This window comes from Vanessa atalanta, chromosome 28, assembly GCF_905147765.1.
Source record: "Vanessa atalanta chromosome 28, ilVanAtal1.2, whole genome shotgun sequence".
NCBI classification, from domain to species: Eukaryota; Metazoa; Arthropoda; class Insecta; order Lepidoptera; family Nymphalidae; genus Vanessa; species Vanessa atalanta.
In genome coordinates, this window is record NC_061898.1 from 806,238 (window position 1) to 825,987 (window position 19,750).

The window sequence follows — 19,750 nt, forward strand, 5'->3', positions numbered from 1 at the left end:
ACAAATATCGATTACAAAAATCCTTATTAAAGATCATTGTTAAATCATTGTCACGATCGGGGGTCCTTTTTAGAAAAAATAAGTTAAAAAAAATTGAATTCTAATTTGAATTACGCATTCCATCGTACCGTCGACTGTTATATATGTTATATTTTCTGTTTCCCATCACTAGCCCGTCTGTCAAAAAGATCAAGCTAACATGAACAGGGTATAATAACTAAACGCACACTAGTACAGTAGGATGATGTTTTTATGAGTGTCAAACGTAGCACTCACACCAAGATAATAAAGTTAGGTCGTTTGTTTTAGTTACTTACTATTGTAACACTTTATCCTACTATTATTATAAGTGCTAGGGTTTGTATGTATGGATGTTTGTTACTCTCATGTAAAAACTATTGAACGGATTTTAATGACACTTTACAATAATATCAGGGCCGGATCTACCATAAGGCTTTTTGGGCTTCAGCCCCGTGGATTCAAGAGGACTCCAGCTAAGTCAACGTCAACGTCAAAAATAGACGATAATGCGAAATATTTTATAACTTTATTAAATTAAACAGATCGTTTGGTTTGCAGCGCTGCGAGTCCTGCAATTAATCAAACCCATTCAATTAATTTAATTCAAGTCTACGTTCAGATATATCTTGGGTGGGCACCTAAGTAGTGTTAGCCCAGGGCCCCCTAAACTTACGGTCCGGCCCTGAATGATATAGCTTATACATCAGAATAATACATAGGATATAATATCAAAACGTTGTGTAGATTTCGTTATTGAAATATACTATATAAAGACAAATACACTACCTATCCAGGCAATATGCCATTCTGGGTAGGCAGTGTATTTATCTTTATTTGGAATTTACTACAGAAGTGTGATTTTGAAGTGTGTCTATGGATCACCTATGGGCTTAAGTATAATATATACGTGGAGGAAGTCGCGTGCAGAAGCTAGTCTAGATAATAATCATTATCCGTTATTGAGTTCACGTTATAATTTTTTTAATTGCCTTACAGGATCATTAGGGAACACTTGGAGACAGGGGGAATGGATGTCCAAGTACGATAAGCTGCCGACGAAAATGCCATTAAGAAGACCGCACTCCAGACCGACGTGCAAATGTCCCGCCGAACCGACGAATTGTTACGAAAACGACAACACACAAAAATCTACAAACAATGACGGAACAAACGAGCAAACAGAGAACAAAATGGCGTCTGAAAAAATGAACACGAACGCGTATAAGAAAAGTAATCAAGTCCTACCTCAGGATAATTATTTCGCAGCGGACACGTTCTACAATAACAAACTATTGGAACAGGTCAATATTGGAAATTACGAAACCCAAGCGCAGTTCGTTAAGGACATGTTCGAAAATGACGCTAGGGAAATGAAAGCCAGCTGCAAGTGTATCGGTGACGTGTGTCGTGGCTGCGGGTGCGTCTGTGACGAGTGCTACTCCCCGTGCTGGCCCAGAGACTGGATCAGAGTGGATCATCCCGGTGCGAGAGTGATATCAATCAATTACACCAGCGATCCGTATCTATGGCGACCGCTTTGGATCAGGGAGATTAAAAGGTGAGAATCATTTTACGATGGTAACGCCTGTTACAAGCTCGTTACATTACATTAGCAGCCTGTAAATTTTCCACTGCTAGGCTAAGGCCTCCTCTCCCTTTTCGAGGAGAAGGTTTTGGAGCATATTCCACCACGATGCTCCAAAGCGGGTTGGTGGGAATACACATGTGGCAGAATTTCATTTAAATTAGACACAAGCAGGTTTCCTTTACCACCGAGTACGAGATGAATTATAAACACAAATTAAGCACGTGAAAATTCAGTGGCGCTTGCCTGGGTTTGCACCCGAAATCATCGGTTAAGATGCACACGTTCTAACCACTGGGCCATCCAAGCTCGTCTGGATAGGTAGTTCCTATTTTTTGTTTTGTTTTGATCCGGTTTGAAGTGTTACTCACTCCATGTTAGTATAATTTGAAAGACAAGGTACATAACTTTCTAGTTTCCAAGTTTAGCAGTAGGTAGGTATGGACAATAGTTCTTTTTTTTATTTATTTATTCTTTACCACAGTATATTTATGGTTGGGTGTCTCTGGTGAGCATGATACATATGTCAGAGGGACTCCATACCATCGTGTGTTATATACACAAGTAAAGAATAAACAAATTTTTAATTAATATAAATTAAGTTAGAGTTAAAGTTATTACAAAGTGTGTGTGTGGGTCACCTGATGGTAAGTGGTCACCACCGTCCATAGACAATGGCGCTGCAAGAAATATTAACCATTCCTTACATCACCTATGCGCCACCAACCTTGGGAACTAAGATGTTACGTCCCTTGTGCCTGTGATTACACTGGCTCACTCACCCTTCTAACCGGAACACAACAATACAGAATACTGTTATTAGGCGGTAGAATATCTGATGAGAGGGTGGTACCTACCCAGACGGGCTTGCACAAAGCCCTTCCACTAAAAATGGATGACTGATGTGCAAATGTTTATGAGCGAAGGCATCCATTAGATGACCGCCTTTACTAGTTGGCTCATTTTCTATTTGCTTGTCCTAATTTAATTTAATTCTAATTTTAAGTAATATTTATTGTAATTTTAGGTGATTTTAAATCTTACAACAAGCTCTTGTTCTGGCAAGGTCAACAATGCATTTAAGTAGTTTAGGTTCCAAGTTGGGTCAAACTCAAATATTTTAAATTATCGAATCGTATACGAAATCAGACTTCGATGAAATACATTCCAATTTTAATGACATCTAATCATCTTTGAATTCTGTTTAAGACTGCGACTCCACGATCGAGCTGACCAGATGATCTCACAGCTGCTGGACCTCGGGGTGGGAGAACGTCCGATTGTTTGGGTCGGTCATTCTAAGGGCGGTTTATTCATCAAACAAATTTACTGTGAAGGTGAGTTGGACAAAAGATCAAGATCAGGACAGATCAACTAATATTAGCATTAGCAGCCCGTAAATGTCCCACTGCTGGGATAACGGCCTCCTCTCCCTTTGAGGAGAAGGTTTGGAGCATATTCCACCACGCTGCTCCAATGCGGGTTGGCGGTATTCCGCCACATGTGGCAGAATTTCGTTGAAATTAGACACATGCAGGTTTCCTCACGATGTTTTCCTTCACCGCCGAGCACGAGATGAATTATAAACACATGAAAATTCAGTGGTGCCTGCCTGGATTGGAACCCAAAATCATCGGTTAAGATGCACGCGTTCTAGCCACTGGGCCATCTCGGCACTTAAAATTTTCAGATCAGGATTCGAGATTTTCCATCAAGCTAATCCCAATGCTATGCATAAGATACTGCTGTTTCCTTTCGTATACCACAAAATTTCATGATCTTCGATTGTGTCAAAGCGTGAAAACGTGACAAACAAACTTTTTTTTATGGCATTGGTTGACGGACGAGCATATGGGCCAGCTGATGGTAAGTGGCCACCACCGCCCATAGACAAAGGGGTTGTAAGAAATATTAACCATTCCTTACATCACCACCAACCTTGAGAACTAAGATGTTATGTCCCTTGTATCTGTGATTACACTGGCTCACTCACCCTTCTAACCGGAACACAACAATACAGTGTACTTATTGTTATTTGGCGGTAGAATATCTGATGATTGGGTGGTACCTACACAGACGGGCTTGCACAAAGCCCTACGACCAAGTAAAACTTACAATGGTAATTAATATGTTTAACTTTAACTCAAAATATTTAAAGTAATCTTTTTTCCATTTAAGCTTACGACGCGCACCTGAAACTAACAAACGCCGATCGAATAACGACGAAATATGTTAAAAACGAACAATACACGACGGAGTGTAAAAACGACAATCGGATTAATCATTGCATCGACGCAGACAATACAGACGGACACGAAGACTGTGATAAGGACTGTGATAACGCTAGGGACGATATCGATATCGATAATGCTTTAAATAGTGATGTATTAAATAATAACGCAGTAAATAATAGTAATAAAGTTAATAATGTATTAGAAGACAGTAATGCTGAAGATAACGAAGCTACTGAGAATAACAGTAAGTACAGCCTATTCCAATGGAAGTAGGAATAAAGATAAACAAACCTTAGATTTACTAACTTCATGCGATTCGCTAATAACTCAGCTATATTGTGCACTACTAAGAGTTTATGATTAATAAATCTTTATTTATAATACAACACTATTGCACTTAAATACTTATTTCCACTTTAATTTCACAGTTTCGTAGAAAGTCAAAACACCCTTTTTTTCGCATATCCATAGTGAATATCATAGACTAATCAAGCTCTCGACCAATGATATCGCGTCAATTTGCTGTCAAATTTTGTTTATTTTGCTTTTTTCCTGTTATGGTTGGAATTGAGTATACGAAACTTTATGGCTCATACCCTATTCCAATCAAAGTAGGAATAAAGATAAACAAACCTTAGATTCATTTATTTATTATTATATTGTGCACTACTAACAATTCTTGAATGAGTCGAGATGGCCCAGTGGTTAGAACGCGTGCATCTTAACCGATGATTTCGGGTTCAAACCCAGGCAAGCACCACTGAAATTTCATGTGCTTAATTTGTATTTATAATTCATCTCGTGCTAGGCGGTGAAGGAAAACATCGTGAGGAAACCTGCATGTGTCTAATTTCAACGAAATTCTGCCACATGTGTATTCCGCCAACCCGCATTGGAGCAGCGTGGTGGAATATGCTCCAAACCTTCTCCTCAAAGGAGAGGAGGCCTTTATCCCAGCAGTGGGACATTTACGGGCTGCTAATGCTAAAAAAAAACAATTCTTGATTGATCTTTATTTATAATACAGCATGCTTCCGATTAACTACATATATCCATTTCAAATTTTACTTCCAAATCCAGAACTCGGATTCCGAAGTTCTGTGTTCAAACCCCAAGTCGGGCTTATAGAAAGTTATTAGGTATTTCTGTCGAAATATTCTCAGCAACAGCCCCGAGTGGAAGTTAGATGTGTGCACCTAAAGCCATTTAATTGGTCCTGCTCGTGAAGTCTTTGAACTACCGTCGTATAGATTGCCGCCACATTAAAGTATGACAGTAATGGAATACGAAGTGCACCCGTGACCCCATACATACTTGTAAACTAATGAGGTCCTCGAGGTCTTTTGTCTTAAATCAATAGCAAATGGATGTTTATTTCCAGAAGACCAGTTAATCAGGAAGGCAAGCCTCTGGACCAACAGCGCTGGCTTCATGTTCTACTCCGTCCCGCACCGCGGGTCGCCGCTCGCTGATATCAAAACACCCATCACGGCCAGGAGCATTGAGCTCATGGAAATTTGTAAAGGTAATTTGTTATCTTGTATTTGTCTTGACGCTGATACTCGTCCATTTTGAAAGTGGATAAAATGAAAAAAACAAAATCGATCTACTAAATAAACCCACCTGGGTAGGTACACACCCACTCGACACATTCCAAAGCCAAAAAGTATCGTTGTGTTATGTCTAAGGGTGAGTTTTTATAACTACAGACAAAAGGGATGTAGCATATTAGTTTCCAAATTTGGTGGGTAATTGTTTATGTAGGGAATGGCTACAATTTCTTACAGCACCAATGTCTATGGGCAGTGGTGACCATTTAACATCTGGTGGCCCACTTGTCCTTACTATATGATGATATTACCTTATTGCTTATTAAATATCTCTCACCGGCTTGCAAAGAACTAGACCTAACAGCCTAAAACTGCGACAAGTTTTTTAAGAGTTAAAAACGACCTGATCTTCAAGCAAGTCATTATCAAAGTCGGCGTCAAAGTAGGAGACTAAAAGTGGGGTAAGTTTAGCGTATTATGAAATATAAGATTACACTTATAGTGTCCAATAGTTTGGCGACGATTGTCGGTTTGAATACAGGTATCACTGGATTAACACGTAATAAATTTGTATTTATAAATAAAGGTGAATCAAAACATCGTGAACCTGCATAATAAGGCTGTTAATTCTTTTATGAAAATAATAAAATTTATTTAAGACAAATAACATAAGAATAGATAACATTAAGTGCTCAAATATATACAAATATGAATTAAAAATATTTACTGTATAAATTCTGACCGCGTGGAATGGCGGCAAGAATGCTAGTGTTTATGAATAAACACAATGAAACACTTTTCCAGATTGTAGATTAGTCCTCAGTCTGCAGGAGCGCTGGCTGCAAGCTGCGTCGTCCGCACAGCCGGCCGTCCGCAGCCTCGTCGAGACGTGTCGCACTCTCATGTCTGTCCTCTACCTAAGAATAGTCAGTGTAGACTCGGCAGGTATGTGGTCTCCCTCTGACATGATGCTATCTCGCTCAAAAAGTAATAATGAGAGCTCGCCAGAAGGATGTTTATCAGTATATGTCTGATATCCAGTAATGAATACGTGAGCAAACTAAATATACGAGACTAAACACTTATTGCAGTAGATTAGAGTAATATAATTGTAAGGGTTCAACCTCACCTCCGGCCTGGGGAACTGTAAAAACGCCATATCAAAACTATATTTAAAATTTCGATACATAATTTAAAAAAAAAAAAAACTATAATTATACTTTTTTTTTAATATAAGAAACGCAGTTTTATTTCTCACCCTAATTTGGCCGCCCCGGACTCACTGTCAAAGTCATTTTTTTTTAATTCAATATACAAGTGTTAAAAGTGTTGACTCTAACCTCAGTGTACATCTAAATAAACATTTTTTTACATTACATTCGCAGACTGTATATTTCCCACTAGGCTAAGGCCTCCACTCCCTTTAAGGAGAAGGTTTGGAACATATTCCACCACGCTGCTCCAATGCGGGTTGATGAATACAGATGTGGCAGAATTTCGTTGAAATTAAACACATGCAGGTTTCCTCACGATGTTTTCCTTCACCGCCGAGCTTGAGATGAATTATAAACACAAATTAAGCACATTAAAATTCAGTGGTGCCTGCCTGGGTTTTAACCCGAAATCATCGATTAAGATGCACGCGTTCTAACCACTGGGCCATCTCGGCTCTCTCTAAATAAACATTGTTATTTATTATTTCAGATCCTGGTATAGGAGCTCTATACGGCGTCTCTGTCGACCACAGAGAGATCTGCAAGCCTTCGAGTAGAGAGTGTCTGCTCTATAAAGAATTAATGACCTTGATCGAAGCAGCTCTCAGTAAACACAGACTAAACAAAGACAGATGCGATTCGAATAAAATTTATTGCCAGTGATAAAAAATTATGTTACAATAAAAGTCGAAATGTATATTTTGTTAAATTTTTAACTCATATGTATTTTTTATGTGTACACAATTTATGACAAAAAACGCTAGTAAAGTTTTTCTAAATATCTCGACGAAAACTAAACTCAAATATTGGTATCAGTGAGCACTCATAAGCCGAATTGAGTTATTTACATATACAAAAACATATTCAAAATTTGTTTTTAATTTTTATATACATCGATATTAAATTTTTTTTTAAATATTTTATAGACATATTCCATGTGGTTTTATTATCTGTGAATTTACTCATGAAATTTTGACAGCTGAAATATGATGATACGCCATTTTGTTACGTGTATCCTGTAAATTGTTTAATTATTATATTCAATGACGTATAACACATTTTTAGTTATTTATACTGGCTATCATAAAACAATACATACGATTTGAAGCCTTACAGACACTAATTTAATGTATATGTTACTGTAAAAGCTCGAACTAAGGTAAATCTTAAGATTTTCCAGTAAATCCTAAGATTTACCGACATGAGTAGGTGAATGTATTTATTATAAGGAGCGACTTTTTCGAACTTTTACCATTCCAACCTAACCTAACTTGTAAATCCTAAGATTTACCAAGTGAATGATGGTAAAAGTTCGAATCCCAAAGTTTTATGGAGATTTACCATTCATAATCGGTAAATCTCAGGTTTTACTGAAAAATCTTAAGATTTATCGCAGTTCGAGTTTTTACAGCAACATGTTCATATTCTACCGCTAAACAGCAATACTCAGTATTTTTGAGTTCCGGTTTGAAAGTTGAGTGAGTCAGTGTAATTACAGGTACGAGAGACATAACATCTTAGTTCCCAAAGTTGTAGCGTTTTGGATAATATTTAATTAATGTGCCAATATCTATGGACGATGGAGATCAACTACGAAGTGGTCAGTCGGCCAACTAAATAATTAAAAAAAGGATTTGTTTCTTTTTAATTCCTTTTATTTGAGAAAAAATCGACAGAAGTTCGGAAAAGAAACAATCAAGATTATGATAATAAATAAACAAATATACTTCGAAGTATTTTTCTAATTAAGAATACGTAACTTTTAAACTAAAATTATTTGTATATCTAGATAAATTGTCGCACTACAAAAGAACTAAAACGTTTTTTTTTCTTGGTTTGCGTGACAGCTACGCGTGACAGTTGACACTTGCCAAACGTACTTTACTAGTGTCGGAGTATACGGATAATTCAGTAAATTGTTGTTCGTTGTATTTTTTTAGACAGTCTATCAAGATAAATAAATAATCCAAACTTTTAAAGAATTTCTTTCAGAAAATTTGAATTGATCGATTTTGTTTCCAATTTCAAATTATTTTAGATTTTTTTTTTTTAACAAATATCTGCACTACAGTTTTATTCTTTGGTCCATATTTCAAAACTAAAAGTATTTTTTTTTTAATTACATAATTCATATTGAAAAAATATATTGTGTATGTATAACTTTATTTAAATAAGGTGATGTATTATATTTTTTAACCTTACATACGTATTACACAATTTAAATGAATATATAATGTTACCATTTTGCAATTAATATAAATAATATTGTTAATTAAAAAATTGCATTTTGACATTTAATTTCCATTATTTTATTTTCAAGAATACGTTTAAATATAATTATGACATTGCGTTTTTTTATGATTAATTTAATATTGTGTGTATATAATGGCCTCTAATAATAATTATTTAGTTATAATCGTTATATTATATTATTATTTGAATAAAGTATTGTTAGTTATGCCTATCTTTTTTTTATCCTTTCGAAAATATAGATTTTTTCAATGGCATACTTAGGACCGTAGATTTAGGGAGCCCTGGGCTAACACTACTTTGGGGCCCACCTAAGACATATCTGAACGTAGACTTGAATTAAATTTATTGAATGGGTTTGATGAATTACAGGACTCGCAGGGCTCGATCTGTTTCATTTAATAAAATTATGGATTCTTTCGCATTACCGTCTATTTTTGACTTTGACTTAGCTGGAGCCCCCTTGATTCCGGGGCTTTGGGCTTTGGGCTGAACGCCAAAAAGCATACTAATAAGAGGTTTTTAATAAATGGTTCGTATCTGTAAGAGTTCACTGCGCATCACACTTGTGAAATTTTGACAGCTGACTTGCGATGACACGCCATTTTGTTAATCAATGTGACATATATATTTTTTTTTATTTTAGCTTTTATTAAATGTCACGTATCACAATCTGACAGTACACTGAGTATCTTACATACATAATAATATTATAGTAATATTTCACATATACAATAGTATTTCATACTAAAACCTTCTTGCAGCGATGCATCTTCTGTATAAGTTTTGTGTATTTTGCTTTAATAGTCTTTCAGTCTCTTCTCATATATTAATACAGATATAAACCCGACAGTCCAACAGTATAATGTATATGTTGAAATTACTCGATGGGTCTATTGGATAGCAGTTTTTTAGAGGGCACTCACTCACTCGAGCGCTATATTTTGTCCTGCGTCCTGATTGCCAAATTAAAAAAAAAGTCCCTAATAGGACACTTCTGTGGAATTTGTCCCAATTTGGTCTGTATAAAACTTTTAGATCGATGAACAGAGATTAAAATAAAAATCCTTCTATAACTCTACTATAACAATCTTGTATTATACACATAAGCCTTCCTCTTGAATCGCTCTGTTTATTAATCTCTTGAAATCCATTGTGTAGTTCAAAAGATCTAAGCGTACAGACGGAAAACGACTTTGTTTTATACTACGTAGAGGTATATGTAATAAAACACAAATACATTTTTAAAAAAGTTTTAATTTCGGTATAATAATAAAGATTTTTCATTGAAAACGTGTATTGTAGTTTTTTTATAAGAAAATAATTTAAATGGACATTGTCTATAGTATACTAATTAAAAAAAAAAAAAACAGACACACAAAAACACTTAACTCTAATTATTTAATCACACAATAAAAAATAAATATAAAAACTAAAAAGGCAAAACTAAAAATAACAAACGATTTTAAATTTTCCATCATTACAAATAAAAAACAAATATTTTACATGACAAAATCACACTTAATTCCTAAAACTCTTTCTAGATTTTTAAAGCGTTTAAATATTATTCCTATACAAAAAACTAAAAATAAAAATAACAAACGATTTTAAATTTTCCATCATTACAAATAAAAAACAAATATTTTACATGACAAAATCACACTTAATTCCTAAAACTCTTTCTAGATTTTTAAAGCGTTTAAATATTATTCCTATAATCATTATACATCATATAATCATTATCATACATTTGCTAAATTTTTAAAGCATATCATGGCCAATAGGGTATCGGAGTTTGAAGCGCTGACGGAGCCCAAAAAACTTATACCGTTTCAGTTTTAAGCATCAAAAAGCCTAAATTATCTCTATCAGACATAACCTTCAATGAGTCCTTGAAAACCTAACCCATCCACGGTTGGGTTAGGATTTGGGTTGATTTTAAATTTTAATTCAATAGTTTAAAGTGTCTCAATCCGTATTCACGAGAGATCAAATGATGCAAGATTATCGGCCTTTTCTTTTTTCTTTCATAAATTGTATAAAAATATTTTGCCAAGTTTATTTCGATGTAATTATCACGACGATAGACCGTTGAGCGACACTATGCCGAAATTCCACACAAAATAAACTCAGTACATCAACTCAAACTCTTAACTATTTTAACCTTAAATATTTTAACTTTAATGGATCGGATATTTATTTAAGAAGAAAAAAAAAAACTTTGGTAGTCGACTGAACAAACAAAATACTGAAGTTACTCTTACTTGTTAAACGATAAACATTAAAATTGTGCATGTTCTAGTTGATTTTTATAACGTATTACATTAAACTCTACGTTCATATTAACTGCAGTAAGCCACGCCTCAGCGTGTGACGTCACGAATTACGTCACATCTCTATATGTCTACGTTGTCATCACTTCTTAAGTCTATTCCAATTACGGAGTAAAGCAAAATAAACAACATTTGACCTTGAATTGACGTGACGTCATTGGTCGATCTTGTATAATCGATGACATTCACTATGGATTCCCGAAAAGATGGCGTTTTGTAACTTTGGAACGGCGAAGTTATCGTAACTTTGGAAGTAAAATTGTATTTGATACGTGTGTTTAAGTGAACAAATCTCGTATTGAATATGACTGATGACTGATGATTTATCCCGAATTAAATTGTAAGGTTTCTATTATTGGACGAGGGCGAGTCAAGCTCTGGTGGAACCTTTGACGGGCAGCGCCGCTAGATGGTTGATATTGCTAAGGGAACGGGTAACGGCCGGTAATGGCGGCATATCGCTGACGTCTATAATTATAATCCCAGTTAATCATTCGATTTAACAATTGAAAACTATTGTACGAACGCGTGTGAAACATTTCAACATTATAATCTAACGCTACCAAATTTTATTTCCGGAATTGATTACAACGTTCCCGCGCCCTCGTAATGAGTGAAATAAATCCTATAAGTGACAAAGATGACAACGAGGCTCCGGCCAAAAGCCGAGCGCGTTCAAATATATCTAAGATTTGTATGTGTTTATACAAATTAGATTGGAATAGGTCATACAGATTTACATAAATGAAATGACAATTTCAACTATTGCCTTCTCATTTTTTTAACGGTGACGATTGTGACGTAATCGGAAGACTTGAGCGGGCGAAATAGCACGTGTTGCTATCCCTCTCGTTCAATATATTATAAAGATTTTTATATTACGGTATATGTTATCTGTCGCCTAAATTGATGAAGCCCGAAGGCGAGTAGCACAGTGCAGACGAATGGTAAACAAATATATAACTACGCGGGACTTAGTTAAATATAGTTCTTTATTTAAAATTAGTAGTAAATTTAGGGGGTATTATTGCCCCCCTTCTATTAATTTAGCAGGTGGTGATTAAACATAATTATGCTACTATTAAACGCTGAGACGTATTGATTAAGATTCGTGAATTTAACGTCTCAAATGCACTCCCTCGATGTATGTCGATTGAATTATCGGCCATTCATTGGCATTCTTCAACCGACATTGCCAGTCTTCTGACGACTGGTAGATTAAAGACATCTGCGTCACATTTCATTGGACACATCTTTCATTTCGAATTAAACCTATTATAGATTGCTAATTTTCTTTGCAAAAGTGAACTTCTAGCTACACTAGCTTTAGTGCACCTTTTAGTGTCAAAAACATCACAATTTGCATCAGCTTCTAAATCACTATCATTAATTCTAGATTTAGTGTCTAGCGAATCTATATCTAGATGACTAAGCTTTCTATCATTATTTTTTTTGGTATCATTATCAACAGTATTCGATAAGACATTATAATCCGTTTTATCTCCGCCGCCTTTAAAATTAATAGCATTTCGTAGTTTTTGATTGAATGTTGGATTTATTAATTCATCAGATATTCTGTAAACGTTCAGTTTCCTTTCTAGAACCTTCGATCGGCAATTTGTAATTGTTCTATTGTCTCTATCATCATAATGGTTATTAGCAATTCTTTCTACCGCTTTATCAATGATACTAGATTCATTGAAAGTTAGACCATCATTTCCCGAGACGCATTTAAGTTTACGAGATGTATTAGTAACACTGTTATTGTTACCGTTCGATACATAGCCGTTTCCTTCTCTTAAGCTGTTGATATCGTTCACATTATTGTTAATATGTTTATCTTTAGACGACATATTGTACGTTTTGATATTATTTTCATCAAATTTGCAATTTTCTTTATTATTATTTTGATAAATTTTAGAGTTATTGTGTTTAATAAACGATTTCGAAGCGTTTTTATTTGTTTCATTGATCTTATTTGAATAAGTAACCATCGTATTTCCATTATGTGCGTCAGAGTTAATATCCAATTTGCGTATTCTTGTATTTAAATAATCAAAATCAACGTGTACATTTTCACCATTATTGATTAAACTTAAACCAGTATCAAGATTAGATTTATAAACTGATTCACGTTCATTGTTTAATGTATCAGAATGTCTTTCATCATTTTTACTGTGAGCTATCTCTAAAACTGTATTAGTGTTTTCTCTCAAAACATTATTATAAAATTTACTTGTATTATTAAATTTTGCTTCTAACTTTACATCCCGATGAGTAATAATCTTATCCTTAACTGCATTTAGATTATTATTCTCATCTCCTTCACGCGGACCAACTTCTATATCTACATCTCTGTTCGACTCTACATCACCTACGCTTACACTAGTTTCAGTATCGTTACGACTAAATCCCGCTTTGAGTTCATCATCAATTATATCATTCTCGTTTTTAACACTAAATATATTATCAAGAGCTATATTTTTGACGTTTACATCAAATCCCGCATCTGTCTGCACAGTGTTACAGCCCTGAGTACCACCCGCCTAGGCGAACAGTAAGGCGGGGTCCGCTCCAAGAATTTCGCAATGGAATTGATCCTGTTCAATCGGTTTTTTTATCCACCTACCTAGCTGAGCTTGCTCGAATGCATCCGTTAGGCATCTCTTAGCAACCTGCGTGGAAAAATAAAAAAACAACTTTATAATTATCACAAAACCAATATCGTCTTTAAAACTAAAGTTTGAACATAGTAATATATATTTATTCATCTCGTGCGTGCGTGAAGCATCGTGAGTAAATCTTCTTATGCCTGTGGAAATTCTGACACATGTAATTCATGAAGCCATTATGCTGCTTTTGGAACATCGTTAAAATCACCACAAGAAGAGAAGACGTTTTATGTCCAGAAGTTTAAAGGAAGTTTACGTTTCCTTTTATTTTCCAGTACCATCTTTTATGATGTTGATATGTGGACGGGAGAATAGGCTACCAGATGGTAAGTGGTCACCAACGTCCGTTGGCGCTGTAAGATTATATTACCCTTTGCTTACATCCCAATGCGCCACCACATCACACCATTTTGAGATGTTATGTACCTTGTGCCTGTTACACTACCACACAATACTTAGAATTTATGTTAGGTATGAATATATAATGAGCGGTCTACCACTAAGTAAAACTCTTTACGTATAAGCATTTAATTGTATATGTATTATACTGCTCGTGATGTGAGTTTATTTACCTGATATGTGCTACAGAGATTCTTCGCTTCGTCGTACAGGAGATGGTCCATATCTTGTGGCAAAGGCGGTAGATATGGACCGGCTGGATCCTGAGAATTTCAACGACATAAATGTTGTAGCAGCAATACAAAATTTGACGATAATTTGGAGATGCGAGTTCGATTCTTATTGAGGTAAGATTTCAAACAAACATAATTATCAGTCACTCTGGATAAAAAACACAAAGTCAAGATAGATTGACTGGTTCCATTAGTTTCATAAGATTGCGTTTTCTTTTGAGTTCTTGGATAATTTTTAAAAAACTAAATCACGGAATATTTTTAATATTTCTTCATATATAAATTGTATTTAACTAGACTCTTAAAATCAATTTTGGTCCATTTCACAAGACAAAATATCAAATCTAAATAAAACTCATTAATTACTCACTAACTTAAATCACGTATATGACCATTAATGAATTAAATTGACCATAACACAATAATATATCCAATTCAATCAAAATCAAAATCTACTTTATTCAAGTAGGCTTGTCAAAGCACTTTTAAATCACCACCGGTTCGGAATGTAGATTCAACTGAGAAGAACCGGCAAGAACTTAGTTACTCTTTTTCAACATATAAAAATACAGTCATGTTAGTTTTTTTTTTATGGCATGGATTGGCGGACGAGCATATGGGCCACCTGATGGTAAGTGTTCACCACCGCCCATAGACAAAGGCGCTGTAATAAATATTAACCATTCCTTACATCACCAATGCGCCACCAACCTCGGGAACTAAGATGTTATGTCCCTTGTGCCTGTGATTACACTGGCTTACTCGTCCTTCTAATCGGATACAATACAGTGTACTGTTATTTGCTGTAGTTAAATACAATTATATATGTACGTCATGTCTCCTGCCTGCAAGTCAACGAGCATTAACTCAACTCCATACAAACGTGAATTCCGATAACTTACCTGTGAAAGTTCAAATCATCAAACTTACCTGAGGTAACAGCGGTAATCGTCTCACGAGGTACTGCCAGCGAGCGAACATACTCTGCTTGCAGAGCAGCGACGGGTGTCCATTCTCGAGCTTACCGGTCGTCGCGTTAATGATCTCCGGATACTAAATGTTTTTTCATGGAAATTATAATAATTAACAAGAATTATTATTATGATTACCAGCTCGATCGATTACCGGAACGCTGCTCTCAATGAATAAGGTATGTGCATCTTTCGAAGTACAAACTTAACATCAAACAGTGATGTAACTAACTATCTTTTAAATAATATCGTTTAGTATCTCACACAGATACTAGCTTCTTATATATGTCGCAGCCAACTGGTTCAATTAGCCTTTTAATTAATAGTCTAGCCATTTTACTAAATGATCGTTCAACTAGTGGTCTGAATGACGTTAAGCGAATACATCCGTTCGTAGAATACGATAGTTTGATTTAGACTCCATTCAAAATATACATAAACGTATACTGGGAGGTACTGTAGGGTACTACCCACTTATCATATATTTAATACAAAGCAACAACAATTAGTATGGTAGGGTTCCAGTTTGAAAGCTGAGCAAGTCTCACGACAGGCACAAGAAACCTAACAACCGAACAAGTTCGGTGGCAAATTGGTGTCATAAGGAATGATCAATATTTCTTAAAGTACCAGTCTATGGACAGTGGTGACCATTTACCATCAGGTACCTCATTTGCCCACCAATGCAATAACAAGTCTGATTAAGTTCGCTTCATCATATATTTAAAATTTACAATCTGAAGAACTTACAGCCTTACTTAAATAATATTGTTTAATGGCTGAAGAGTTAAACATCTATCCATACCTTTTTACCATTAAAAATTTGTTTTATGCAGGAAAGAGAGGTATTGTTCAATAAAACTTAACACATTTATACACTGTTTAAAGCAAAGCCTTTAAATTATACATTAGCTTTAATAACAATTAATCTAGTTTATTTACATGAAATAAATTAATTCTAAAAATCGTTTTTACTAATTTATTCGTGAATGAGCTTTGTGTCGGGTACCACCCAGTACTCTACTGATAAAACTCTCTAGTGAAGCGTGAGTGAGCCAGTGTAGTTAGGGCATTAGCTCGCCTGTTTCCCAAGCGAAATTAAATAGGCTACTATCGAATGTTAATGCAATATATACCGAGAACCATCTAGAAAATCACCAGTTACCGATGGAAACTACTGTGTTAATGTAAATGGGTGTACTAAGCTAATGTTAGCTAATACAGATACGATACATTCAAAAATGTAGTTTATACTCTATTCCAACCATAAGAGGAGGAAAGACAAATAAACAAAATTTGACAGCAAATTGACGCGATATCATTGGTCGAGAGCTGGATTAGTCTATGATATTCACTATGGATATGCGAAAAAATGGCGTTTTGAACTGTTGTCAGAATTTTGGAAGTAATATTAAAGTGGAAATAAGTAGTTAAGTGTGATAGTGTTGTATTATAAATAGAGATTAGATTAATCATAAACTCTTAGTAGTGCACAATATAGCCGAGTTATTAGCAAATCGCGTGAAATACGTAAATCTAAGGTTTGTTTATCTTTATTCCTACTTCGATTGGAATAGGTTATAACCGTGTGTTCGATATATTGAAACACATCTAAAATGATGAAACGGATGCTGTTAACCGTTTTCGCATCTAAAAAAACTATGTATATCGTCCTGGTACGTCAATGCATTCAAAGTACGATAACATTAAACGCATGAAACATACGTCCTGACTCTCTTCAACTTCACGGTGACCCGTCTGCGAGAAAGAGATGAGGCGAATGTTAAACGTAATTCGATATCACATTCCTTACATCTCTTTCACACAAATCGTACACTGTAAAGTTAAACAAAGACAGAGCGACATCTTAAATTGGATCAACGTCGATATTTAATCCAAATGTACATTTTACGACCGATGTCACAAAAATCGGATATCGCCCATACCCAATAAATCAAAATCAAATTATTCTTTATTCAAGTATTGTATAATCTGTGTATTTTAAACATCTGTAATCTCGAGTGACAGATCGCAAAAGCGCGGGAAAATGAGATATGCAAACGTCAAGCTATGATGACAAATAAAATCAAATCCAAGTATTATTTATTCAAGTAGGCTCATAGAAGCACTTCTGAATCGTCATGTTACACTGTTGAATTTAACGTAAACCTACCAGCTGTTCGGAAAGTAAATTCCGGTAGAACCGGCACGAAACTCAGTAGTTACTCTTGTCCACTACTTACTGATACTCCTATTAACGACTATCTTTGAATACGATTCGTTGGTCAACGTTCGCGTTGAGTGACCCAGTGAATTATAACCAGTAAAGTTATTGGTTATATGATTTGGTAGCCTGACGTTTGTAAGATGGGAACTTTTCCATGCCTCAGGGCGCAAAGCCGTTGACACTTAACTGAAATCTTTCCAGTCTTGTGGTACTGTGGTGCTGAATATACTGTCGGTGAGACGCCTGTTTTAAAATATATCCTGCCCAGGTTAGTCTTTGAAATTCTGTCACAGAAGTATATGCAAGAAAAGGTTTTAGTCGATATTCTACCTCAATTAGTGCCAGGGAATCCCACACTCGAGGCCCTCCCCGATTCATATGTGGTTGGGATTGTTATTGCCCAAACCAGACGCTTGACTTTAGTTTGTGCTGTGTAAATGTGCCGCTATTAATAACAACTCCTCTAAGGTAGTAAACCGAGTGAATGTTATTATCTACCATGGGTAAGTAATTGTTGCTCAAATGGCTTTTGATAATCTCAAATCCAAGGTGGCCAGGGTGACGTCATCGTAGGTATCAAAATTATGCGGTTATCCTAATCTAAATTTTTAATCATTACCAATATAAAATACTAGAACGTGAGACGTGACTAGTGACGTGAGACGTAACCAGGGGTCGACCCCTGGTTACGTCTCACGTCACGAATCTAGAACGTTCCGTAACTATCACAAATTAGTAGAATTACCCAAGTTCAATTAAAATTTACCGACCAAAGATAAATAATTATTGGACAACATCACGTACATGACTCTGATCCCAATGTAAGTAGCTAAAGCACTCGTAGTAACGACGGTACCGCAAACACCCAGACCCAAGACAACATAGAAAACCAATGAACCTTTTCTACATCGACTCGGACCTCGGAGGTCGTTAAAGACACTTGTATTGACTGCATTAGTTTACAGAAAATACCCGATAGATGGCGCTGTAACAGCGAAGCACAGCTAAATTAGTTATAAAATGCAAAAAAACCATTTCAGATCAAATAAACACATTGTAATAAACGAAAGTGTTATCGCACAAGCTCGTCATGCAAGTTTTAACGTTGTGGACTCACCGGCGACGTTATGGACCAGCAGACGCTGAACGACGGCGCCCGGGCCGGCGTGCGCGCCTCCGTGCTGGCGGCGCGCGCCAGCAGCGGGCGGTGGAGGCGGTACGGCGGCGGCAGGGCCGAGATACAGCCCTCGATGCGTCCGCAAATCGCCCTGAGGATTTTTCGAACGAAGTTCTTTTACGCGGCTTACAATAATTAATTTATGGTCAATCGTCACGTAAATACGAAATATTTTTCTTGTTGCAAATTTTAAAAATAAAAATTGATCTATTTCCTTCCTTGGGGGTCAGGCTTACTTCAATCAAAATTTCATCAATTTCGGTTCAGCAGTATAGTTTGTACAAGCCCGTCTGGGTAGGTACCACGTACTTATCAGATATTCTAGCGCAAAATACTCAGTATTATTGTGTTCCGGTTTGACAAGGGACATGACATCTTAGTTCCCAAGGTCGGTGGCGCATTGGTGATGTAAGGAATGGTTAATATTTCTTACAGCGCCATTGTGTAAGGGCGTGTTAACATCAGGTGGCACATATATACCATAAAAAAAAAAAAACATGCAGACAGTGTTAATTTCGCTTTTATAATATAAGAACTAATAAAAAAAATGTAAAATAGAAAAAAAAAACACGACAAAAGCGAGTACTCAATTTCCTTACACAAAAATTAGACCATTTCTTTACCCCCCTAACATTACAACCCACTTATTACATACAAGACAGTATCAGAAATATAATTATTACAATTTTATCGAACGCATTCGCGTAAATTTTAAAACGATCTTTTTCCCGTTTTCCGAAGCTGTCAGTAGACTTACGCAAGCCGCCCTACCATTTAAGAAAGTAGCGGGAAAAATTATAAGAAGCGTTCATTCCTTCCTACTCATTTTACCGCGAAAGTGCGCTTTGACATAACCGTGCGCCATTTTGAAAATACTTTTGACA

At 35.7% G+C, this 19,750-nt stretch overlaps 2 protein-coding genes across 3 annotated transcripts in view; one reads left to right on the plus strand and one right to left on the minus strand.

Moving 5' to 3' along the window:
* The window catches only part of LOC125074683, a 40,443-nt gene extending 32,611 nt beyond the window's left edge, over positions 1 to 7,832 (plus strand). For both annotated transcript variants that reach the window (XM_047686067.1, XM_047686068.1), the window contains exons 5-10: positions 1,018 to 1,579; positions 2,816 to 2,943; positions 3,785 to 4,084; positions 5,222 to 5,365; positions 6,195 to 6,335; positions 7,095 to 7,832. In XM_047686067.1, the coding sequence (XP_047542023.1) occupies positions 1,018 to 1,579; positions 2,816 to 2,943; positions 3,785 to 4,084; positions 5,222 to 5,365; positions 6,195 to 6,335; positions 7,095 to 7,267 (1,448 nt within the window). In that variant the 3' untranslated portion in view covers positions 7,268 to 7,832. The remainder of the gene's footprint in view (positions 1 to 1,017; positions 1,580 to 2,815; positions 2,944 to 3,784; positions 4,085 to 5,221; positions 5,366 to 6,194; positions 6,336 to 7,094) is intronic.
* Positions 7,833 to 10,434: 2,602 nt separating this feature from the next.
* Positions 10,435 to 19,750, minus strand: part of LOC125074589 (double-stranded RNA-specific editase Adar) — a 48,157-nt gene continuing 38,841 nt past the window's right edge. Inside the window, exons 17-21 of the mRNA XM_047685940.1 lie at positions 18,807 to 18,957; positions 15,422 to 15,544; positions 14,432 to 14,521; positions 13,817 to 13,862; positions 10,435 to 11,661 (exon numbers count right to left, since the gene is read on the minus strand). Of these exons, the coding sequence (XP_047541896.1) occupies positions 11,558 to 11,661; positions 13,817 to 13,862; positions 14,432 to 14,521; positions 15,422 to 15,544; positions 18,807 to 18,957 (514 nt within the window). The 3' untranslated portion in view covers positions 10,435 to 11,557. The remainder of the gene's footprint in view (positions 11,662 to 13,816; positions 13,863 to 14,431; positions 14,522 to 15,421; positions 15,545 to 18,806; positions 18,958 to 19,750) is intronic.